Source organism: Fundulus heteroclitus, chromosome 21, assembly GCF_011125445.2.
Source record: "Fundulus heteroclitus isolate FHET01 chromosome 21, MU-UCD_Fhet_4.1, whole genome shotgun sequence".
NCBI lineage: Eukaryota > Metazoa > Chordata > Actinopteri > Cyprinodontiformes > Fundulidae > Fundulus > Fundulus heteroclitus.
The window spans coordinates 31,590,531-31,616,030 of record NC_046381.1 but is presented as its reverse complement, the minus strand read 5'-3'; the positions used below and the strand labels follow the sequence as shown (position 1 = coordinate 31,616,030).

Sequence of the window (25,500 nt, the reverse complement as noted above, 5' to 3'; positions counted from 1 at the left end):
CATCATACCACAGGATGCGTCTGCAGAAATAAAGCTCTTTGTCCCTAAGTGCATTTGCAAACTGGGATCTGTTTTTTTCATGCGTCTTTTGGGGAGGTTTTTGAGCCCACAAAAAGTACTTTCAGAGTAAAAGTATTTGTTTTATTCTCCTGTGAAGTTTTATTTTTGGAGATACAAGGTTTTTGTTCAACAGCGATGATACAATGGTTTCATTATACAACCGCGGCGCATTCAGGTACCTGGGAAATTGGGTCTAAGGATGAATCAGACTTGTGGATGTCAACAATACTCTTCTTCCTGACTTCAGCAGATTGTTTTGTGATGTCACACAAGGAAGCAGTCTCTCATTATTCTGGCATTTTAGCAAACGTGTGAGATCTAAAACAAGAAGTATTTTATCTTATTTAATGTCATGCAGAAAAAAATAAGGGGATGAGTTTTTCTTTTTAATCGCTGTGTAAATGTCTGGTTTACACTGTGAGCATGCCAGACTGTGAACTCACACTAGGTGGGAGTGTTGCTTCCTGATTCTCCTTCATTTTACCACCTCTGACATGTGTTGCTGCTTCTTTCATGTCTTTATTTCTGGACTTCGCCCACTTTTATTGCAGCACACGAAACACTACATATACTGGACTCCTGGCAGTACATGAGCATGTTGGAAAAGAAAACTATCTTCACACGTTAACAAATATCAGCTCTATTATTTTTATCTTTCTCCATTCATCTAGCCAGAAACATCTCCCTCCACACCAAGACTCTGTTATTAATCAATTCCTGCATTAGTTATAAAGCCTCTTAGTTAAACGCATAGAAGGAACTCCATTACAGATAGTTTTTTTATTTTAAGTGACATGTTCACAGGAGTTACCTAAAACTGGCAACTAAGCAGAGGGTGCATCACAGAGCAAAAAGGATCTGGTTCATATCCAGATGTTCACCACAAACCTGAATATGCCACTGTTTATTCTGGAGTCTGGTTAAAAAACAAACAAAAAAACAAAAAAAAAACGCTGTCAGAGCTGTCATAAAGGGCTTTCACAGAGAAAACCTGTGAGTAATCCAGTAGTCCACTCTTTGGTATTTACCTTAGCAAAACAACATCCTATGAACTGAGTTGATTTCCTGTTACATTCGTGTTTTATGTAGAGTAAAAAAGAAAAGTCATCCAGCTCTCCTCATCTTCACCTTTCATCTCCTTCACCAAGCTGAAGTAACGTTGCATGTGTAGTAAAAGGAATGGAGACCTTTTTGTGAGACAAAGTTCAACAGAAAAAAGATATATTGTACACAAGCATAAAAAAAAGAGTGAAGTCCTTCTAACAATCGATTTGAAATCACTAAACTACATGGCATATAAAACTGGCAGTCACTGCTTGAGTCACGCAGTATTTTAAAACAAACAGAGATACAGCCGAGAATAAACCAAAGGGGTTGATTTAGGTCAGGGAATACAATATGAGGCTGCATTTATCATTCTGTGGCACTAGAGGGCAGCAGAGTTTCAAAACGCTAGTATTCGAGAAGAAACTCTTACTACACAATAGACTTGATTGAAAAAGTGCTCCTGAAGGAAACATGGTTTGGGGAAAAAATCTGATATATCTTAAGTGCTTGTGTGGTTCAGAATTGGAGATGAAAAGCTGTGACAGAAATGTGTTATTAGACACAAAGAAGCCAGGAGCACAGCGGCCCGACATGCAATCAGCGCAACAATGGCGTATTGTACAGGAAGCACACTAATGTGAAACATTTAAAGTTCATAACCTAATCTAAAGACAATCTATGGCTCAGGATTAGGATATTTCTAAAACTATTTGAAAAGTGTGCATGTGTTTTTCTTCCACTCCATAATCACGTACCATTTTCTGTTTGGTTGTCTCATAAAATCCAAAGAAAATATCTTGAAGTCTGTCTAAGAAGAAAAAAAATGTAGGAAAGTTCAAAGATGTGCGTAAGTACTTTTGCTAGGCTCTGTTGGTAACACAGCTAATGACAACAAGTGTATAAATTGGAACAACATAACGGAAGTCAATGTAAAGTGACTATAAAAGCGCAAAGTGTTTTTTTAAGTGTGACAGTTTTAGCACTTAAGAATTTCACCAGATTCATTTCAGATTAAACGTAAGCCCAGCCGGACACTGAAAGCAAAAATCAAAGACACTTTGGTGTCAGAAATTCAAAAACCGTTTATCACACATGGGTCAGGGTGCATCTGTCTGTACCAATCCAAGATACGAGTCTGGGAGCTTTTGTCGCCGTCTTCAAAAAGGCCACAAGAAGAAAAACATCAAGCGCTATCTCTTTACACAAAGATAAGCCCCTCAGCTAGACAGCGACTCAGACAGCCATGCTGAGGATTTATTGCACTCGTTTTGTGCAAATCATTTATCGTGGTTTCCCTGGCCGTGTAAACACAGCAACACGTCTTACTGGCTATGACAGGCATGTGTCACCGTGGGACGTCGGTGTCACATTAATTTAAGCGTTGACCAAGGTGAAACTAAAGCCCCCGCCGACACACGGTGCAGAGATCCTGCAGGGCAACGGTCAGCACTCCCCTGCTCTGGGCTCTATTTCTAGTGTGGAGGTGTGCTGAGGTTTGTATTCCTCCTGAGCTCCGAGAGGCCCTGAAATAGAGTGACAAGCTGTCGCCATGAATACAGGGCCCCTACGGGGGAGCATAATTAGTGATCAGCCTCAAGTCAGCTTTAGGGGCCTTCATAGTGTCCTTGGCTCTGCAGGAGGAATCCTCTCTCTCCCCATCTATGGGCTGGGTAACGGCCTTGTCTCTCATTTTAGCTCATCTGTAGGACCCCAGGCCAGAAGCTGCTCCTGTCCACTTTGACCCCTCTGATCCAAGCTCAAAAGCAGGGCTATTTAGCTGGAGTCATATTAAGGGACTTCCGAGGGGGTGGCGTACAGAGGCCAGGTCCAGACTTGCCTTTGTTGTGGTCAGTGATGGTGAAGGTGGGGGTAAAATCCACATGGAAACAAACAGGTGGGCTGCAGCAGAGTTATTTTGTCCCCCCTAAGAGCAACACTCACTCAATGGCACCTTATTGAAAATGGTTCTGTCATTCCTGACTTTGGTTCAGGAGGTGGGTGAATTTTTGTCAGTTAGCATCACAGGGCAAGTGTCCTAAAGGAGACAGCACATAAAAAAAAGCACCAAAACCCACTAGATCGATTTCCAGCCTGATCGGGGCAAACCAGTCAGCTGGAAACTGAAATACCCAATCTTTTTCCAATCAGTAAACACACCATGATCAAGAACTATCCAGGTTGGACTAGTAATGACTACAGGTACTCTGTTACGGAGTGAAAAACACTCCAAGTTATTTAGTAGCTTCACAGTGCTGGTTGTTTTTGGATTACCAAAATAAGTCTCCAGCCACATCATTTCAACGTCAACACAGACCTAGCTTGGAGTCGTTTAACAAAGGGTTATTTGACCTGAAGAAGAAATGTATGACAGTGATATCCCTCTGTTTCATCCTTAATAGAACCATGCTGGGTTCCAAATTGCTTCCAGTTTTGGGGAAACCTTTGGATAAAAGTCGTGGTCGGCATTCTCTCAATGGAAACTTACCGGTAGTAATGCTAGGAGTGCTAACTGCTAATGTACGGTGCTAAAGGCAATCTAACATGCCAACTCCAAATCAGTCTATGCTTGTTTTTAAATGTAAAACATTACTCAAGGTGACGTGTCTGCTCCCATTAGCCTAGACATGATTATGTTTCCTTGTGGAAAGAGCAGTAGAATAAAATACTGTGAACACTGTTAATTATAATCCCCAAAGAGAAATTGAAATATAATAAAATCAGTTTCAGCAGATTAGAGCTTCACAAAAGTTGGAAATCATAGTATGACCCACAACTCTCTGCTTGGTGCATCTCTAATTATGATACATAAAATTTTTGTGGAGATTGTCATTCCAGTTAAAATTCTCAAACTACACAGCAGCCTGGGTTTAAAAAAAACAAAACGAGGTAGATAGAAAGCCACTAATAACAGAAACTACAGCCTAAAACTCACACCCACTCTGATCGTTTCTCCTGCCCACCTTCACTGCTTTGAAGTTCAACACCGTTTCCTAGTTCAAACAGTGAATACTGACCCACCCTCCCGGTACAGACTGCCGTTGTCGTGAAAACCTCCCTGACCGGGTCTTCCAAATCCCCAGAGGGTAGCCTGAGGTCCAGCCTGGGCGGAGGGGGAGGTTTAACTCTGCTACGTTTGTTGACTCTAATGGATCTTGGAGTCCCCGCAGTCTCCTGGGGACAGAGGGCAACCTCGCTGCCACTCCTCTCCAGAACCTCCTCCTGGGAGGTCAAGACGTCATTGTTACCACTGTTACAGCACGGAGCTCCAGAAGAACAAGGGTGAGAGCACCGCTCCAGGGAGGACGCCTCCTGACCTGAAGAAAGTTTCCCTCCTCCACAAGAGCCTTTGCTGCCGCGCCTCTTCCTGAAACTTTCAGTGTTCCCAGGTTGTGCCTTTTGATCTTGTTGAGTAGGAGATGGGTTTGCATCCATGCCTGTGGACGCGACACCAGCCGAGAGGAAGCAGAGCTCCTCCTCAAAGGTTTTCTGACGCGTCGTCTTCCTCTTGGTGTTGTGCTTCAGCGACCGTTTGATGGCCCAAATGAAATCCAGCACATTGAGGAAAAGGGACAGGGCCGCCACAGCGAGCATAAAGTTGAGCATCACGGTCTTCTCGGTGGGCCTGGAGATGTAGCAGTCCACCTGGGTGGTGCACGGAGCGTGCTGGCACAAAAACCTCCTGGGGACGTAGAAACCAAACATATAATAATGAGCCGCCCCAAAGCCCGCTTCCAAAAGCGTCCTGAACAGCAGATGGAGGATGTAGGCTCCCGTGAAGCACCGCAGTGCCCCTTTCTGCTCAACCACCACTGGCACCTTGTTTACACACATCTTGTTGAACTGCTCCTTGTGGACCTTGAACATCTGAAAGGTCTTGGCGTGTCCGGTCGGGTTCGGAGCCACCGAGAGGGCGCCCGACACCTTATGGACCACGTAGATGACGAAGACGACGTAAGGCAGACACAAGGCGACGAGCTGCACCAGCCAGAAACGGAACAGGGAGACAGGAGAGAAGAGGTCGTAGCAGACGTTGGCACAACCAGGTTGGATGGTGTTACAGACGAATCTCTCCTGCTCGTCCCGGTAGAGAGGGTAGCCGGCGAAGAGGAGGATCAGGACCCGGAGAAAGATCATTACAACGAGCCACACCTTTCCTGTTAAACAAATCAAACACCAGCATGAGCCTTTATTTCGGTCTTAAAATACAGATTGCTTATGCAATATAACGAGATGAGAAATCTACTCACCCATCAAAGTGATGCTGCGGTTGACAGAGATGAAGAGGATTTCAGAGACACTTGATCCCACCATGTCTACCGTGTCTACAGTTAATAAAGTTCCCCCACTTTTGCTGTTGCTAAATAACGTCTAAAAAAATCCCGCAGGTAACGGTTCACTCTGCATCTCGCCACTCATCCGTTCTCCACGTCTACCGTTCCTGCCAAAGGTCAGCTGAGTCCAGTTGTTGGGGACGAAATCCTTCCCGACCAACTCCAACAAACCAACAAGCTTGGCAGACCAAACGGAGTACTCCGCCGTACCTCTCCGCCTGCCCTCTGAGGCCAACCGTCTGTCCTCAGACAACAGAAGACAGGAGCGTGCTCTATAGTCGGTCTATTCTTAACACGTTTCCCGAAGCACATTGCCCTCCTGGCATTGCAGAGATATTTTCGTGCTGCTGGTCATCCTTGCAACAGGCCTCCTGGCTTACTCGTTCCAAATTGTGGTCCTTTTAAAGTTCTCGAGGACAATGGCAAGCATGCTCTCATTGACTGCTTCATAACCCCGGAGGAACTTGTATGAACTTGCTGCCGCAGCAACGGCTGATCGCACATGCAGGTATGCGGACGGTGTCACGAAGATAAAACGGGTCATAAACTGTTGTTTCACACAGCTGAGGCTAGTTTACGGGAGAAGATTTACCGCTGCTTCTTGTTTGTACGGGGTGTAAAGAATAGTTAACCAGTGATCAGATGCGAGGTAGAGGCTCATATTGTGACCAGAAGACCTGTTTACACCACTTAAAACAGTAGAGCAAACAGTGCAGGAAATAACATGGGTCTCAGAATTTGAAAGGCAAACAAGATCTGAATGGTGGGAGGGCGTGCACAGTCCTAAAAGTGACAGACCCATAGACAATGTTTTATGATAAATCATCAACACGCTTTTTTACTCCCACACTGTGTTTGTTTTTGTTTTGTTTTTTGGGGGTTACCCTAAATTTAAATGGTAAGGAAAGTTAATTTTAAAAGATCTGTATTAAACGTAATCCAAAAAATGACTGAGCCAACCAGCTACGTGGCGAGCAGGAGATAAAAGCTATGTAACCAACAGCCATAGTTGGAAAAAGAATACGTTACGTTAAGGGTTGAGCAATATTTTGTCCCCACAGTAGTTATTTGGTAGAAATACATTTTATTTAAATTTGAGGTTTCAGGGGCTCAATAAAACACATGCTCAAAAGAAAATTATTTGCTGCTGCATTATTTGGTTTGTACAGGGAATAAAAAAATGTAGTTTTTAATTAAGCAAAAGGTTCATAGTTCACACTATTAAAGAAGAGAATAAGAAAAAAAGAGGAAGTTCATAACTAAAAACAGTTATGAAAAAGGTCCAAACCCCTTCATAGCAGGTTCAGCCCTGCCCTTGTTTTCCCCGTCACACCTACTTGTGTGCATATAATGCATTGATAAAATCAGGTAAACATAGTGCAACTATTTAAAGGAAGCACAGACATCCACTTCTAAAGTCTCACCAGATATGATGCTAGAGTAATGCTCTCAAAAGACTTTAGGAGATTTAAGCCTGTCCAGGTAGAATTTTCTTTGCCATTTATGTCCTCAGATACAGAGCAAAGCAATCACTTTTGCAGGGGATTGCTGATCACTCACCAACTTTAAGGTTAGAGCAGAGCCACCTCAGCAGTAGCTTCTGTGTGTATGTTGTTACAGTTCCTATGAGACACCTCTCACAGACTTGAATTAATGAAGATCTGTGGATAATTACAGAGCTCTGCTCTCCCCCCCCCCCTTTCGCCCACAGTCAGGAGTTCATTTAAAATTAATTTGGCCATCATAGTCCACAAACACAGGGTTTTTTAAGCCATAATTGATATGAAAAAACCCTGCGACTACTGCTGTTTTGGTCTGACTCCATCAATTTTAATTGCCTTCCAGACTCCACGGTTGCGGAAGGTGGATATTTGGGCCCCCGGATCAAAGAGGCTGCAGGAGAAGATGCTCAGCCTTCCTTAGATAAAAACAGCCTGTTAAAGGAGGGCCGCCCACAAAATCAGCCTAGATGAAAAAAAGGTTCCAAAGAAAAAAAAAAAGAAAAAAAATAGCGTTTAAGACCTCATAGTCGAACCGCGCCGTAAGCACATGACATAATGGGATTATTTCAGGAATGTTTCACAGTTACATCTTTAAGCGGTGTTAAATTTAAATTGAGCAAAATAAAGATAAAGAGACACAGAGGATGTTTAGCAAGAACTGACTTTTTAATTCCTGCAATATTTTCTTCCTAAACATTGCTTAAGAGGTGGAATGGAGACAAAGAAATCACAGGTGAGAGGACACACACACACATAAAAAAAAACTATTTTGGCAAACTGAGAACGAGAATAAAAACAGATTAGACTCACTGGGATACACAAAAACAAAATTACAGAATACAACTCACTGAAAATATCCATCCATAAGGAAAAGAAAAACCTAAGAAAAGATAAAACATTCAGATACAGTGGGGGACGGTTAGCATGGCGATCAAACACATTTTATAGTAGAAAGGGGAAGAAAAAAAGATAACTCTCTATGCAGAGGTAGAGTTCAGTGCTGTGACATCCATCTAGTAAGGAGCCAACAAAGCGACCCAAGCTCCTGGTCTTCACTGTCACAATAGTACATTTCCCATCCACTCACCAACGTTGGCCACACGGCATCAATGCTCACTTCTTGGTGTTAACAGCACTGGGCTGCACTGTATGCACACACACAAACAATAAATACGATATACAATCTGAAGACAGTTTTGAGCAACTCTAGTAACATCACTTTCCAACAGACGCATATTTCGAACTCATTCAAAGCCCCACCCGAACTCTTTTAAAGAGTAGACTCCTTTATAAAACTAATGTGCAAGTGGACTGAGTCAGAGCTACACACTTAAAAGCACCTTCCTTCCTACATTCCTCCCAGGCTTTGGTTCAGTTCTTTCCCTTCTCGTTCGTGGAGGTCAGCGTGACGGAGCTGAACAAAGGACTGGTTCCTTTAGCAGTTTGACTAACAGTGCAACATAAAGTACAACCGTGGAGGCTGACAATGAAATGCGCAGAACATGGAAGATACAATGATATACAAGTTGAAAATGAAACTTTGTCAGACCTTTGTCTTTTAGAAAAAGGCAATAGAAACGGTTTGCCAGGCATCTACACATTGTTTAAAAAATGTTCGGCCTACACTATTTCATCAGTAATGTCTTGAAGGAATGAGAGTGCAGTTGATCATAAGGCAAACAAGCACTGGTATAAAGAAAATAGAAGAAAAAAAAAGCTTCTCCTACAAGCTCATCAATATGCTCCAACAATTATATTTAATTAGACAGTTCACAGGATCTTTCTTTTTTTCTTTTCTGTCTTTCACAAGAAGTGAGGGTTTGTGGAAAAATACTGTTTGCTTGTTTACAGCAAATGCATATGCTGTGGAGTCTTGAAACTTACAAATTATCATAAAATGGAATAAAATAGGTGAATGAAAAAATAATGTTTTATTGTTTTTCATTCCTCATCTGACACTATCACTCTCAAAAATGTTTAAATCAGTAACAATGTTTACTTAAAAGTTAGGCCAAAGACCTGATCCAACTAGCAACATAGCTAGCTGAAAAGCTGATAGCCATTTAGCTAGCTAAAAAAAATGGACTGACATGAATGACCGCACGGGTCAGACGTTCTGGGCAGCAAACTATGACATCAACTAATTTTTAATCTAGAAAATAAATCACACCAAAAATAAAAAATAAAAATCAGCTAACCTTGAAATAAGAAGGGGAAAAGAAACTGAATGAAAAACAAAGAAAACAACCATTAGCTACATAGCTAACCCTAACCATCTTTTTTATAAAATTTGCACTGAAGCAAAATACTGCAAGAGACAATATATATATTATAGTTTCCTGGACAGAGAGCTGGGACAGTAATTAATAAATAATATAGAATATTGAAAGTAGTTTGGCTTTTTCAACAATAAATGGAAGCAATGGGAAAATGTAAAGGAAAAATAGAAAAAATAGCTGTATGTATGACAGAAAATTGAAGGGAAAGTTAAATTGAATGGAAGTATTCCAGCTCTACATTACTCAGTATTCTGCGATGTACAGCTTTAAAATGTTGGCTTGTATAATGAACTTTACTACATATTTTGCAAGAAAAACAAAAACATAATCTTCAAATGAAAGTAAATGTATTTAGCAGTGTGGTTTTGTGATATGAATATACCATTTACACACATGTAACGCATTCAAAAGTGACCGATTTATGCCATGGAAATGTTAACAAGTTAGACAAATAATATCTTGAGTGGTGTTTCCCATTTTAACTTTAATACTTCACTTTTTCTTTTACTTGATTTGTCACAGGAGCACAAAAATCATACATACATACATTATTCCCCCCCACCACTCCCCATAAAAACTGATATAAATATCTCTAACATCATTCTGCTTCCTCTTTTTTACAACATACCTTTAGTCTAAAGGCCTTAAACACTGGCAATTAATTTACACTGTACAAAGAAAATTCAGAAAATGTACACAATCTAATTTTCTGAGCAGTGTTTGAAACAGCGCTGAATGTTTTTTTTTATTTTTATTAATTTTGGTCTTCATCAGATCAACAAAACCGTGCAGAATCATATTTTAGTGGCTCCTACCTGTAAGTCCTATATTGTGCCATTTCTTTTTAAGATGGAAGAACCATACACAATATGAACCATCAAATGAGAACAATTAAGATCGTTCTAGTCCTGAAAGAGGGAGGGAAGAGGCGTTTAACTAGCGTTAATTACAGGCACCAAAGGTCAGGGCAATGGCAGTGGACACAACATGAGCTCTACAGTATGTCTCGCATTTGTCTTCAAGGCAATCTCTTGTATCCTTTATCATATTTCATCCTAACAGCAGAGTTGAAATGAATATTGCTTTAGTTGATAGAGCTTGATGTATTTCAGCACATGGAGGTTGAATTAGCATTGGCAAGGGTTCTTGAGGTAAAATCTGATCTGATTCGCTGTGAGATAAATTCTCAGGGAAATGACCACAGTTTTATTGAATATTCAGTGGGTTTATCTTCCCTGAAGGTGGATCTCATGACGTCTCGATGGACTTACTTTGTTAAGGTGGCTTTGATGATATGCAGTCTAGTAAAAACGTGTCACCTCTGCCGCCACTGAAAGAAGGGAATGTACAATGTTTTCTGAGTGTGTTCGGATGGGAATGCAAAAAAAACACAAGCCAAGGAATCTCAAACATAGCGAAGAAATTGCAATGTCCGTATGAGGTGTCAAATGATGATGTCATGATCCAGTAAGAGAACCGAGGGAAGCAGAGGGGTAAGATTAAAGGAATGTCATCAACCTCCAGTAATCAGATGGACATATCAGTTGAGCGTCAAAGAAACGATTTTAACGCCTTTGATATTCTTTTGTCTTGTGTGTTTTGCTGCTGAAGCTTTTTCCAACAGTCTCACAATGTACCTCCATTCGCCTGCTTTTCTCCTGCAGCTCCGATCTTCATTCCGCATCTTTCAGCTTAGTTTGGTTCGACCCAGGCAGCCAGCGGGACCTTCTATGTACAACGGCCAGAGAGAGGGCGAACTCACTTGTCAAGGTGCCCGTCTGAGTGGAGGTTTGTGTGTTGTGTGGGTGTATACTCCAGACTGACCCACAGTCAGCGGGCCCAGCTGGCCTCCCTGCTTTTCAGGCAAGCGGTACGACAAAGGTCCATTTCTTCCTCTGAAAGTGGCCAGTGTTAGGAAATGATGGCTGGACACCACCGCACCACCATCAGGTTGTCCGCACTCACTGATCGCTTCTTGGCTAGTTTCCTCAAGTCCTTGTACTTATCGTCACACAACCGTGACACGGCCTGCATGTCAAAACAATAAACAGGATGGAGAGCGTTGAGATGAGACGTGCCTATGCAGGCAAAAACACAGCATGGTGATCACAGCAGCAAACATCAAAGAGACCTGGCGTCCACGCAGAACACTTTCACTGCTGCTCAGAATATTTACCGTACATACAGAGATGCACTAAAGAATTGCCTGCAGATCGGAATCTGACAATTTTAAGTATGACCAGTGAGTGACCAGCAGGTCAGAAACTAACATATCCTATATTTCTTTCTAAATCAGCGAGTGCTACAATAGCACTTACGGCGCTAATCCACATTGTCTCGAGAATGCACACAGTGGCTGTGTTTGACCTTTACTAATGCTGAGCTCGCTGATTGCTACTATAAGATGCTAAAGACAGTTCTGAAGGTAAACTACAAAACAGTCCAATATCACCTCTGCTCCAACTGTAAATAATCACAGCTAGAGGCTGTAAAGCTACAGGGAATATGCTTATGGAACTCGTATTACAGTTTCTAAAAACATACTGAATATGCTAAAATCTGCAATGGCACTCAGGTAATTCCAAATTGATTTCAGATCAAACCAGTGTTAAAGAAAACCTAAAAAGCTGAGTTTATGTTTTATAGGCCCCTCACCTCTAGTTTCTGGGCCTTGTCCCTGCTGAGGGGTTCCAAGGGAAAGCTGAGATTGTTGGCCTCGGCCATGGAGCGAAGGTCGAAGTAATACTTGGCATATACGCTGGATGGTACGTTGATGTTAAACTGCAGCAGCTCCAGGAACTGCCGCTCCAGCTCATTCCTTCAGAAGAGAAGAGGAACAAAATTAAAAAAAAAACAAAAAACATGTTTAGTGAGGAACAATTTCTGTTGGCAGCTAAAATCAAATTAAATGCGCCCCCGTCTTTGTTTTCTGCCCACAAAGAAATGCAAAGGAGGCAGAAGTCAGACTCAGGCGGAAACTGAGCGCTTTGACGAAACACACGAGCTGACTGGATCTTTAGAACATGTGCTTTTCCAAGCACTGAGAAGGAATGCTGTACGAGCAAAAGCTCTGAGCGTTGTGTGTATGAAGGCATATTAATCCTGCCTCCAGATAATGCTTTTGTCATGCACACTCGCAGCTCGGCAGCTTTGTGATCCCTTGTGCGGTGCGATGACAGCAGCTTTCATCTGTTTCTCCTCAGTCGTGACCGCTTCCTTTCACTTCGGAGCTTCTATCCACCTCTCCTCACTGGTCTTTGTTCCTCGCCCACGCACATTTCGATGCGTGTGGCTAAAATTAGACCCCATTGTTGCCCAACTCTGCCTAATGACACTGCTTTGCTTTCTTCTACTGGAGCCCCCTCTCTGCTGTTGTAAATCAGGTTATTTGTGCATTTCCCTGCTTAACATTCAGCAAAATTTCCCAGCAGTCAGCAGGTGGAAAGGAAAATTCAGCAGGCTTGGTTCCAGAGGAGGAATGTGTAGCATCAAACTGGTCCTTTAAGGGAAATCGTGAGTCACTGTCTGGTAAATTTCCCACCTTAGAGTCCAACAGAAGACAACTGTTGAGCTGCGTTGTCAGGAGTGAGTCCCAGACAGGTGGGTTGCAGTTACTGCCTCACAAACTTCAGCCCAAAGACGAGAATAGACCTCCGCCGGCTCAGCAGAATGAGCAGAGGTCAGAGGTTAATGCAGCGGAAGCATGTCTATAGCATCGTTTGTACCCTCAGCATAATCCTGCCTAGATTCCTCAGGGTCAGGAAACTGTGTCGCATGTAAAGGATATGTGGGCCTCATGCCTGATATGCACATGGGTAAGGTCTATTTGAATTATTTTGATAATTAACATAATACATGTAATACAATCTCAACAGATTTGTAAGTTTCAAGACTCCACTTTTATGGGTTTACAATGGGCAAGTTGGATATACCAAGCATTTCAATTTCTCCATATTTTATTGCTACTAGCACAAATGTTCTTGTATTTTAGTAGGAATTCATTAGATAGACCACACATTGTGCATGTAACTGAAGTAGCTGAAGGAAAACAAAGCATGGTTTCCCAATGTTTTATTATTAAACATCCCAAGTTTTGAACATCTCATGAAGCACCGTTCCCACCATCATCTGTAGAATTTGGTACCAGTGGAAGCTGTGACTAACCCCAGGTTTGTTAGCCAGAAATTGGGGAAATGGGTGTGCACCTACTAGCCAATGCAACCCCCCCCCCCAAAAAAGCAAAATGTTTGATTAAATTCTACAATTAAGGGGAATTTCATGTGTACTAATCTGTCCTTGGTAAACGTCCTGTTAAAGGGGAGTTTTCCTCTCTGCTGTCGCTTCATTCTTGCTCAGTATGAGGGATTGCTGAGAGGAAACTTTCTGACCAATCTGTCTGGAGGATTTGACTAATTTGTGAAGTGCCTTGAGATGACATGTGTTGTGAATTAGCACTATATACATTAAACAAAATTGAAAATTTAATTAAACCAAGGTCATTAATTTTTTTTTACCCATATAACAAGTGCGTTTCCTTTAAAAATAACCAGGTATTGAGACTGGATAACAAGTATCCTCAATGAAAAAGAAAAATCAGACAATACAGATCCTCCTCCTTTAAGAGATCACTTGGCTATCTAATAGTTTTACCAAGCTTTGCTAAAAATATTACAGACAACACATAGTTCCTTCATCAACGGGTGTAAGTACGCTGACACCAGCTTGCTCGCGTTGTAACATTTCTACGCAGTTCCAGCAGATCATCTGCAGAACAAGACGTGCAGAAAAAGTTTACTAGTCTACTTAGTGCATTGCTTTGAACAGCATCCTGAGGAGTGCATTATGCTTCGATCTCTGCTTTCATCACCGCTTTCCCACACAGTCAGCTTTATGCCATTTAGAGACCTGCAGCTGAGCGGCAACAGAAACAAAGGGGAATCTACAGCAGCTATTTAAGATTGTACTTTACTTGACTGCGATTGTAAAATTCAGCTAACATTCTGACCATTATTAAAAAGCTCCAATCTTTCTGATGAACAAACTAATGTGATTTCTGTTCTGAAAGCTGTCTTAATTAAAAATGCTTCGATCAAAGGCTGGCAGGCAAACAGCCATCTTGACAGGCCTGGCGATGACAACACCAGTCAGAGAAGCAGCCAAGAAAGGCAACTCTCAAGGGTCCAGAGAAGTGCTGAACATAGCACGCCCAGAGGAAAACATGGTGGTGGCAGCATCATGCTATGGGAACGCTTTTCAACCATAAAGGCCAAAGAATAGGAGTTAAAAATGACTCTTCACAGATGCTTCCCATCAAATCAGACTGACAAGAAGAATGGGCAGAAATTTTAGTAGCTGCAGCAGTAATTTCAGCTCACGGTGGTTCTTCAAATTATTAAGAGAATGATCAACATTTAACATTTTCCATTGCAGAAAACAATTTAAAAGCATGTATCGTTTTCCTTCCATTATACATTTCTACACTACTTTTTGTACATTAATCCCCTCTACAAACAATGACGTTTGTAGTTATATGACACACAAGGGGTATGAATATAGCTTTCAGAGAAGATTCTTGCCTCTAAAACACAAAGTGTTCAGCTAAATTCTTCAGCATCAACCCCACCTAGCATCAGTTTTACATCTGAAATTGCAAAATTGGAAACTTGCAAAGTCAAGCTTTCAGTTCTAGCTTTGAAGTCGGAGAGTAAAAGAAGGAGATTGTTCTTTACATGGATGGGACAGCTGATCTAAGCCTAAAAGTCATCAGCCCTGTGAAGTGCATTGATTTCAGTAAACGTTGTTGGGCGTATCTTCAGTGACTTACATGTCCTCTACTGTGATATCCTTGAGAATTTGGCAGTAGTCAACATTCCACACCGCCTGGTCGTCCCAGACCTTGGAGGCTAAGAGGATGGCTCCCAACACGATGCGCTTCCAGTTGGCAGGGCAGATGTCAATCTCAGCGTAGGTTAGGAGCCTCTCTAAATAAACCTGAAACACAGAAGGGAAGCATTTCCATTTCCATCAAAAATCATACAAAAATCATTCACTTCCATGGTTTTTCTACTTTAATAACCTCTGCTCTCATGGCGTTTGGTCGTTTTGAGAGCTTCTTTGCTTCTTTAGAGGTTCGGTCTCCTGCTGACTCTTCCTCAAAGATGTCAGAGGCTGATGAAATCAAGTATCCTGGAGCCTCCTCATAAAATATCCATGCCAATCGAAGCTCTGCATGTCTATGTTCCCTTCCCACTTCAGCTGCTTTCCAGACTTCCCACAGTCTACACAGCTCATAAAAGGCCCACAGGCACCTGGTCCAATTAAAGGACCAGAACAGACGGCGGTTAATTGGATGGCTCCATCATTTAGCCAGAATCAAAGGCAAAATTTATGAACAGACACATAAAAGGTGGATTAATTCACTAAAGAATAGATCAAATATTTTTTAAAAGGCGCCAACTAAACAATAGCACTGGTTTATATTGGTCCTCTTTAACAAAGTTATTTTGTCATTTTAATAATTATTTAGGGTAATTCCATCTCTCTTAATATTATAATTGCAGATTTTGGCATTGAAATAAAAAAATATCCTTTTAAGAGGATATTTGCCAAAGCTTGATCTGAACCCAATTTCTAATGTTCCCCAAATAAAGCCTGATGTATACTCTCCTGACTTTATCTGAGAAGTCAGTTGTATATCTGTTGTCGTTGTGTCAGACAGGACAATGCAGTGCATTCAACTCCCTTTATTAAAAAGGTGCATTGCGCAAGCTCCAGGATTTTTGCTGACGTTGAAAGAAAACCAATGTCGCACACACACACGGGAGAAGACAAAAAAAGTAATTGTTTTTTTTTATTAATTTTTTTTTTTTTTTTTTTTTTAGAGACGTAATGTCTTCTGAGGTAAGAGAGTTAGAAATATTTTGTTATACAATTTAATATAGAAATAATATTTTATTTTGAATGGAAATGTTTCATATTGAGTCAATAGTCATTTTTAGGAGAAAAACATAGCTACCCTTTTAGTTGATCAATAACGGAAGGGGCGGACTGGACTGGCCAGTGGGAGAACCAGGAGTTTTCCTCGTTCACAAAGGTTCGGGTCGTTCCTGATGACAAAACACACCATGGCTTTCATGCGGCCGGCTTGGCTCACTCAGGTAGCTGCCAGACAGAAACTCCAGCAGACTGCAGCTGTGGGAGTAATAAGACAGACTCCCACCTCCTGTCATTCTCTGAGGAGGCTGATGCTCTGTCATAGCAGTGCTGTCGTCAGCCACTTTTCAGACCTCTGCTCCACCAATTTATTCATTTTCAAAACAGCAACTTCTCATCTATTTTCTGTTTAAGTGGCGACTTCACCGTGAAAGCACCATTTGCTCTCCAATTACATGAGGGAGCCGTGATTGCCTTTCCACTTGTGCAGTCAGTGTGACAGACAGCGGTGTCCGCTGTCTTTGCAGCCAGGATGAGGCCGCCCTCATCCTGGCTGTGGACCCTGCCATGACTACAGGCAGGTCTAAGCTTCACAGCGGGGTTTGCAGCCAGAATGAGGCAGCAGCAGCTGTCTGAGAGGCTGAAGTGGAAAGGGAATCACGGCTCCCCCAAGTCGCCAATAACAGAAAAAAGAGCGAGCCAGCGCATGAACACCTTGGACTGTTATCAAGTTATCAAGTTGCTGGTTGGAAATGAGGCGGAGTTGACTGGATTCACCATTTCTGCTGAATGCAGCAGATAGACATTTTGTCAGAAGTAAAAAGGTCTCCGTCACAGCATCTTACCTTTTTAGCACAAACAGAGCCAGCTGACGGTCCCTTTTCAGGACTGAACAGAACTCATTCCATTGCTCGAAAACTAGCCTGATATTTACTCTGGTTTTGTTCCTTTGCCGATCTGAGTCCAATTTTGCCCTTTTGGTCATACTAGAATTTTTTTTACTCTTGTGTGGAGTCTGTGATGGGCCTGATAAGAGCTTGTTGCTGTTTTTTTTTGGCCCATCTTCTAAAACAGTCGATGTCTCTAAAGCCTCATTGACAGTGGAGACCCTCCACAAAGTAACAGCTGAACAGTTCAAACCATTTGAACGAGAGCGCGCAGCACATCACACGCACGCCCAGCGCATTTGGCCCGAATCCCTCTCTCCTAAACTGACTAATGCGGCCTATAGAGGAAACTGCGGTAAATAGAAGATGACTCACTTTACACATCAGGCAACTGTAAGGGCATATATTGGAAAGACCATAAATGATATTTAACTTTGAAACTTGCGCAATGCACCTTTAAGACCAAATCTCGGCTGTGTTTACCATCTCAGGTAACTAATCAGGAAGACTATTATTGCTCATATACTTCCCACGCAACAACAGCATATTGTTGGACAAACAAGAACTGCAATAGTCTCAGAAAAGTACAACATCTTTACTTTGGTCCTGTTTGCAGAGCGGAACAGCTCAGGTGGCTAATTGGACAGATCCTGCTGGTTCGGGCTTTGTGCCTGCAGGCGTCGCGAGCCCGACCCTGTTGTCGGTCAGATCCGCCAGCCACTTAAGCGAGTCCCCATGAAACGAAAGCCAGACCCCATGCTGCCTTGCTCGCAATACAAACAAATACAAAAGGTTGCTGGCCCGCTGTTTGGCAACCAGCATTCACGTTTAATGAGAAGGAGCACAAATGGCTGAACACGGTGCACTGCTAGCAAACTGCAGCACTTATCAAAGCTGACCAGTAAAAATACTTTGATTGCATTTGCTGGAATCATTATTGTTATTATTGTGGATCAGTATCAATAAAACGCCAATCAATGTCTTGTGTTCTTTTTTTTCTGTCAGAAAATTGTCAAATATAAATACAGTAGCTAGATGAATCTGCTAAAACTCACATACAGCACCATGACTCACATACAGCACTATGCCACATTGAGTACATCACCTTTTTCTAAAGCTCAGTGTCTTATGTTGGCGGTTTATGATTTTGGCCAACACAATGTAGTGAATGGGTGTAAAGTGAAAGGAAAATCAAAAGATCAGAAAAGTATGCTGTGCATTTGTGTTTAGGTCTCCAGAGATGATCCACCTTTCACAGAAATTGCAGCTATTAACATCTACAGAGACGCTGCTCATTTTTCTAAGCAAAACAGCTCAAATCAAGATCTTGCCAAAGATTGTATTCAAGTCTGGACTTTGACTAGACCACGTTAAGTCATGAATAGCTTCTACCACCTGAGCTGCAGTTCCTGCAGAGTTGGGCTGCTTCTCTGTTTAATGCTCTGAAGGCATGGAGGAAGCAGACCACATGTCAGACCTTCTCCTTAACCTATGTATAATCTTATTTCTAAATAGATTGAAACATAAGCAGACAGTCAGATACAGAATGTCAACGTTATCATTCCAGTTATTCTTAGAAACTAAAGGCACTGTTCGCACATTTAGGCATCTGTCAGGAAGAAGAGCAACTTAAAATAAGGCCACCCGGCCGGCTGCATCAACCCCAGATAATCCAGGTCTCCTGAGACACGCATGTAGGCCATGTGTTGATGAAGCGTGTGTGTGGGGGGGAAGTGTTTCTGGGCAAATGAGAGGCCGAGGAGGACAATAGATTTGATATTTGTCAACTGCGCAGAAAACACTGAGTATTTCAAGCGGAGGTTCACTAATACATGTTGTTGTTGGAGGAGTACAAACGGCTTGGAATCAGAACTCCTCTTGGTGTCAGCACCTGTTATAGCCCGCTGAAATATCCACCTACCAAAGTGACGATGGCACACTCCGCGGTGAGCTGTGCAGCGCTGAACAGCGTCCTGACGAAGCGGTAGATCTGCTTCTGCTCAGGGTCGTATTTGTCATAATCAGCGGGAACCTCAGACTTCTGGAGAGAGAAAAAAAAAAATAGACAAGTGCTGCAGAAACCTATTTGCATCTCATCTGTTTTCTTTTTTTAGAATAGAGAAAGCATGTGGCAAAGTGGCGGAGTAAATATTAGGAGTAAATCATTGTGAATTCACTCGGATGGAAACAGATGCCAATGATCCAGCTGGGCCCTCAGATTGCCAGACATTCTCCAACATTTGATTCATTTGGATTCATTTGCAGCTCGTCTGGCTGATGCATCCCGACAGCTCTACGGTTTGCACCTAATGGAGGTTTATCTGCAGCTGAGGCCGTACCGTGAGAGGATGCAGCTTCTCATCAAAAATGTCTAACAACATTTGTCCGTCGATGTCTCTGGAATGAGAAAGAGAGGAACAATATAAACAGATAGAAAGGAAGGATGTAAGTCCTGAGGTTCATAGTAATCTGCCTGTTCAATAAGCCCTTTTTTTTTGTATTGACGTGAAGTTCATTCACCAAATATGATAAACTGAAACACTAACAAATGCAAGGAGATTTGGTTTGCTCTGAGATGTGCATTTGCAATTGCCTCAAGCAGGATTGATGAAAACCATAATATTAAGAAGAAGAAGAAGAAGAAGACAAAGAAATCACTAGCACCAGACCAGCACTCTGAATTTATTAGTGCTTCTAATTACTAGGTGAATAAAATTACAACCATTTAGCCACAACGCAAATGTTTTTTTCTGCTATTTTTGGATAAGCTTTATTAGGAAATAGATAGTTTTTATGCCATAGATGTTATTCACACAGGAGGCTGGATATGGACAAAAAGAATATATGTACTGGTACTGCTGTTCTTGATTTGATTTTATTCACCTTGTAATCTTATAAATCCAAATGTAAAATTTTTAATACAAGTATTTCTAGGACCTCTACCTCTTCAACAAAGTCAGTATTTTCGGAATATTCAAATGAATATATTGTACAGCCCCTATATAAAAATGCAGAAAACATAAGGAATGTATTTTTTGGTCTGACATATCAGTTACTTAATTTTTTGGTTGCTTTATTTTTTTAAAGCAACCAAAAAAGATTTTCTTTTAGAAAAAGTGAAGATCTACCTGTATCAGGCTTTAAAGGGTTAATTTTAAACACTTGAAACACTCCTAGACACTAAGCGACATAATTGGAGCAATAAAGCTAATTTTCCTGTATTTTAACTGTTACCCTATGGTGATTTTAGTATCATATATTGTTAATGCTGTTTAATTTTTTTAGATTAAATTCACATTTTTTTATCCATCAAAATGATAATGTACTATTACTAAACTCCCCCAGGTAGAATTTCAACCCCACTTTGTTTTAGAGCCAGAAAACTGTGAATGCATGAAACATAAATAAATAACAGCTAGCATTTGCACTATTTTTAAAAGCAGGCAGGTCATATTCTTTATATATCTACTCGTTTTTTTCTTCAGTGTCTGAGCCAAATGAATGAGCAACCACTGCATGTAGCATTATATTAAAGTGAGTTTTTTTTAGGATCAAACAGCATGAATTTGTGTGAAAACTGTAGACCGAGGTTTAGAATTTGAATGCTGTGACAATTCGGCTCCTCAGAGAAAAAACAAGCAAACATTTTGACAGAACGTGTATAAAAGTGACACATTTAGCTACTTCCATTCACCGGCCCAATGTTTTTGACAGCCACTGCACCGTTCCCATATAAAGAATTGTGGAAACCCTGAAAAAGCTAGTGCCTGTGCACATCAGCGTGATAATGGTGGTCAGAAATGTGTTGCACTTCCTCATAAACAACGGTGATTAATGACAAACAGACGTGGAGGACACAGATCTTATGGGGAGTTCTCCAGACTACGACTTTGAGACAATGTTTCTCCTGACTTTGTCTTCCTCTCAGGATAAACAAATCATCAGAAAGTTAGCTTTCGTGAACTCATTACTGTGAATGCTTTCGTCTCAAGTGTCCATTGTGTTGTAAATTGGGTCCCGGGTTCAATATCGCATACAAAACATCCTTACTAACTTTTGCCGACCTGTTGAGCCGCCTTGTGCTCGGTTTCTCTGAAGACTAACTACAGAGATGCTACAAGCACAAACAAAACAGGAAATTCAACGTTATAAGAATGATGACAAACAGATGCCTTTTAATATGTACTGATGCTGGCATTAGATGCAAGACCGCTACATTTAGTTGTGAGTTAAAAAGAATGGAAAAATGTACAATATTTTCCAAACCTGTTTTTTATGTGGTAGTAGATTGCCAGGGACACACTGTAAAAAACAAACAAAAAAAACAACAAAAAAACAGATTAAGATATTAAACGAGCAGAAAAGGACAAGACTAAATGTTTCTCTAACTACTTGACAACTAGTTACCATTTGATGGTGTATTTGAGGTTGGGCTGACTGACAGTGCTGTCATCCAGAAATATGGTGGAACAGGAGCTGTACTTTCGCCTCAGTGGACCTGGATGATGCTGCAGCACGAATACACACAACCATACAAAAGACGCAGACACACACACACGGGTTGATCAGTATCTCCAGACCATATAATGGCTTTGTAACAGAGAGTGAAAGAAGTACGGCTCTAAAGCCTTTCCTCTTTCAGGGCTTTATGTGTCTGCATGCAGGATTTACACTTAAGGTGAAGTTCATCTTTAAAGAAGAATAACGTTTTCCCTTCAAGTTGTCCAAATTATTTATTACGTTTTTTTTATCTTTATAATAAAGTGTTCCTTACAGACTCCTGGGTAATAACAACCTATATTGAAAACATGAATGTATTTTGTTTATACATAAGGAGAAAGGTAAAGATGAACTGCACCACTTACACAATCTCTATGTTCGTATTCAAACTACATCAACAATACAAACAGAAACAAAACAAAAAAAAAACATAATAAAATAAAAAATGGACTGGATTTTAAACGCTTTGATCAGAACTGTATGGGACCTGTGAACCAGACAACTAGAAGGCATCGGGTTACTCTGAACGGCCGTCATTACCTTACCTTGTTTTCCGAAATGTGTGTAAACTTGCAAAACATACAAGATATCTAAATTACAAACTTGCACACGTAAAAATAATTCCTCTCGCAGTGCGATAAGCAAACCAACGTGTGTTATGTCACTTACATGGTTGATGTAAAGGCTCTTCCGCTTTTCTCGAACTGCACAGAAAGATGAGAGAAGAGCCGTCAACTTACAGCTGTGCATCAGTGCAGTACATAACCCCCGCAGAGAGGGAGCAGCACCTCTCCAAGGCTCAGACGCTCAGTGACAGATTTCTACCACAACAGCCCATATTCCAAAAGTTAATGGGTGTTAATTTGTGGGAATGGGTTTGGTTTTATTCATTTCTAATAGTGGGAGCATTAGAGTCCAAATCAAACTGAGCACTATTGATTGTTTTTTTTTGTTTTTTTTTTCAAAAGTTCAAATTGATATCTATTTCTGTTCACATTTAATGGGTTTATTTGTAAAACTAACTAATCTGAAAGGACATTTATATTTTGCTGTTTTATAGAGGCCAGTTTCTGCGTGCCTTTTGGTATCATGGTATATTAGCCATGTTATACACACAGCTGACACCAATGAGTCAATTTCTGTATCTCCGTCCGTCTACAGTCTAAGGTTAAAATACATCAATCAGAGTGAGCGTCATGGCAACATAAGGCTCTCAGTGATATCTGATATCCCCAACATAAGTTGGGGAAAACTCCATCCTTTAAACTGAGGAAAACGTGAAACTGTGACGAATCGTGCCACGACTGATACGTTAACCGGACGGTGAAGGGAGGTAAAATACATCCAAAGCTTCAGAGGGGGTGAAAATGATCCAGAACACATGGCCACGCCAATACAGAAACCATTCACTATACGCAAAATCAAACTTCAAAGGTCATCTCCGTCCTCAGACCTGAATATCCAAACTGGGCTGCACAAATAATCAGGACTTCTTTCTAAAATTAATTATTTCTTAATGTTCAACTTATGCACCCAACTAAATAAACATCATCGAATTAAAAGGCAGAAATCTTCTAAAACTTTCAGGATAAGATTATGCTTCTGCCATTCAAGATTTTAACTCTAATGCTTTTCACACAACCTTAGCAGGAGGAGAGCACAGTTTAAACTTCAAGATGTCAGTAGCTGATAAAATCTATATTCAGATGCACTGAGATGTGGGCATGCAGGACTTTGAATCGATTAACAAACGTCAAAACTCAAGTATATTAATGTTCGTTTATGACCTAATCTGAGGAACGAACAAAGGCAGAACTTAGATGGTCCTAAGTGTGGCACCCGGACAGTTTATGTGAGGGGCTAGAAATGCATGCTGCTGTACTAGAGGAAAAACGCCGTGGACAGGAGCCACACCACATGGACGCTGTGGAAAACTAAACTGAAACATTTTAGCTCCATGACCCAGTTCCATATATCTGTAGATATACAATATCTTTATTTGGAATAATGAATTAGCAAATAAATGGCACTGAGGATAGAGAAAAAGCTGATCTGGATCAACCCACGCTCCACCTGTCCAGAGGTCTGTCATAAGTTGAGGGTACTGGTACCAGTTTTACATCACTGCCGCGTTAAAGTTGGGAAGAAAAAGAAACTTGTGCAGTAGAATTAGCTTGAAGCTTTAAATGAAAGTTTCTATAAAAAAGGACGAGTTCAGCAACAACTACGTGTGCAAAGCGTTCAGAGGGAGTTTGCTCCGGAGTCTCGGTCTCACCGGCACCACACGTTTATGGAGTGATGTCATAACAGTGAAGGATCTGCTATATTTCAATCTGCTAACCTGTTCATTTCCTCTTGAATGAAGATCACTCTAGTTGGTTAATCCAGCAGATTAAACAATGTTTTGAGAGCCTGATGTTGCCATGACGTCAGTGAAGAAACAAACTAGCAGACAGAAATGTCCTCTACGTATAGGTGCCTTGAAGTGGACAGCTCACAAGGAGGAAAATGGCTGCTAGCAAAAGCAAACAAGAGCAGATGGGGGAGCAGAATTACACAAAAAAACAAATTAGTGAGGCGTCTCACATTTCTGATCGTACCGCCCTTCTCCAGCTTACCTCTGACACGCTGGTGCGCTCACAGAAATGCCCAATTTCCACTTAGAGATCGCCAAAACCACTGGTTTCAAGCTCAAAGCAGCACTTATGTGTATTAACTGGGATAAGATACTTTATAAAAAGGAGTCCTGACCACGGTAACATTTCAACACCCAACACGTGGACTTTGGAAGCTTGGCCTACAGTTGCACCCACGAACCGACATGTGCACAAGCGGACAGCCGCAGCTGAGCTGGAGACACACACCACTGACTGAAACTGACAGCATGACGAGGCAGAAAAGCAGACGACACACACGTGCTCACCTCTCTTGTTGGGCATCAAAACTGAAAAACAAAAGTCCAAGTTGGCTTTTCTTCACGACACACTTTTACAACAAAATACAGAATAACGTAACAAACAGCATGTTGCCATGGAGATAATCAAAGGATGTGGTTTTAACTAAAAAAAAATGTGCATAAATGACACAAAATCCCCAGTAAGTGAACAAACTTCTACTGGACAGTTCAAAGAGTTATATTTATTAATCAGCGTGTCTCGTTTAGGTAGCGTTAGGTCCGCCTGACATTCTAACGTGAGAACAACGGCCAGCAGGATTTCACAGCAGAGCGTGGAGCTCTAGTCCACTATCCCCCATCAATGCCTCGGGCTGCAGGCAGCACGCTGCAAAGCTCAACCGGCTTTTCTCTCTAGGGCCAGAGAATTTAAAGGGCATCCGTAAAGAGGCTGTGTCTGAACTGCAGGAAAATCTAAAAGCAGCTACACATGATGCTGAATGCTCCGTTCAGATCGGTTCCTGCTCCTACCCACCCTAGTCGAATAGCTCCCTCACCTCCACAGCATGTGCTCACGTTAATTTGACCATTTCGGTTGATTTAGGTGTTGCAGCTGAAGACCTCACCTCTAGAGGCTGGAAAAGTGCTTTGGCAGCATCATTTCAGACGGTGGATTATCTCATTTAAAGGTGGCCCTTTAAAGCTCATCTGCTGGATAAAGTGATGTTAATGTTCCTAGAGTTGGACTCATCAGACCTGTGTGGGCTCCACACGTCCCCTGAAAGTGCTAAAGAATAAACACAGACCACCTTCATTCTTCTCCTTAAACGAGCCCCAGCAACGATTACCGTAATGAGCATGATGCCCCAATTAGCTTGACCCTCATACTTTTTTCATTAGAGCTGGCACAACCTTTAAAAATGCTTGAACCTGAAATGACCGAAATCTGTTGTGAAAAGATGGAACATCATCATGACCAACGGCGCAGGAAATTAGTTAAGAGATGTTCAGGCAATTTAACCAGGTTTCCTCCTTTATTGATTAATCCTGGCGTAGAAGCATTTCCTG

At 41.5% G+C, this 25,500-nt stretch overlaps 2 protein-coding genes across 8 annotated transcripts in view; both read right to left on the bottom strand.

Annotated features, from left to right (window-relative positions):
• Positions 1–1,267: 1,267 nt before the first annotated feature.
• Positions 1,268–6,276, bottom strand: LOC105927984 (gap junction delta-4 protein). The gene is made up of 2 exons (XM_036125710.1): positions 5,355–6,276; positions 1,268–5,261 (listed from the first exon to the last, which is right to left on the bottom strand). The coding sequence occupies exons 1-2, from the start codon at positions 5,416–5,418 to the stop codon at positions 4,036–4,038; spliced, it is 1,290 nt and encodes a 429-aa protein (XP_035981603.1). The 5' UTR covers positions 5,419–6,276; the 3' UTR covers positions 1,268–4,035.
• A 1,311-nt stretch (positions 6,277–7,587) lies between these two features.
• The window catches only part of ccny (cyclin Y), a 39,497-nt gene continuing 21,584 nt past the window's right edge, over positions 7,588–25,500 (bottom strand). The window contains exons 3-13 of one of the 7 annotated variants that reach the window (XM_012865053.3): positions 24,463–24,483; positions 22,209–22,243; positions 22,085–22,108; positions 21,447–21,547; positions 21,306–21,341; positions 21,094–21,153; positions 19,379–19,436; positions 18,961–19,080; positions 15,044–15,210; positions 11,875–12,037; positions 7,588–11,247 (exon numbers count right to left, since the gene is read on the bottom strand). In XM_012865053.3, coding sequence (XP_012720507.2) covers positions 11,131–11,247; positions 11,875–12,037; positions 15,044–15,210; positions 18,961–19,080; positions 19,379–19,436; positions 21,094–21,153; positions 21,306–21,341; positions 21,447–21,547; positions 22,085–22,108; positions 22,209–22,243; positions 24,463–24,483 — 902 coding nt within the window. In that variant the 3' untranslated portion in view covers positions 7,588–11,130. The remainder of the gene's footprint in view (positions 11,248–11,874; positions 12,038–15,043; positions 15,211–18,960; positions 19,081–19,378; positions 19,437–21,093; positions 21,154–21,305; positions 21,342–21,446; positions 21,548–22,084; positions 22,109–22,208; positions 22,244–24,462; positions 24,484–25,500) is intronic. The other 6 variants (XM_036125812.1, XM_036125810.1, XM_036125809.1 and 3 more) reach the window with 6 other exon arrangements.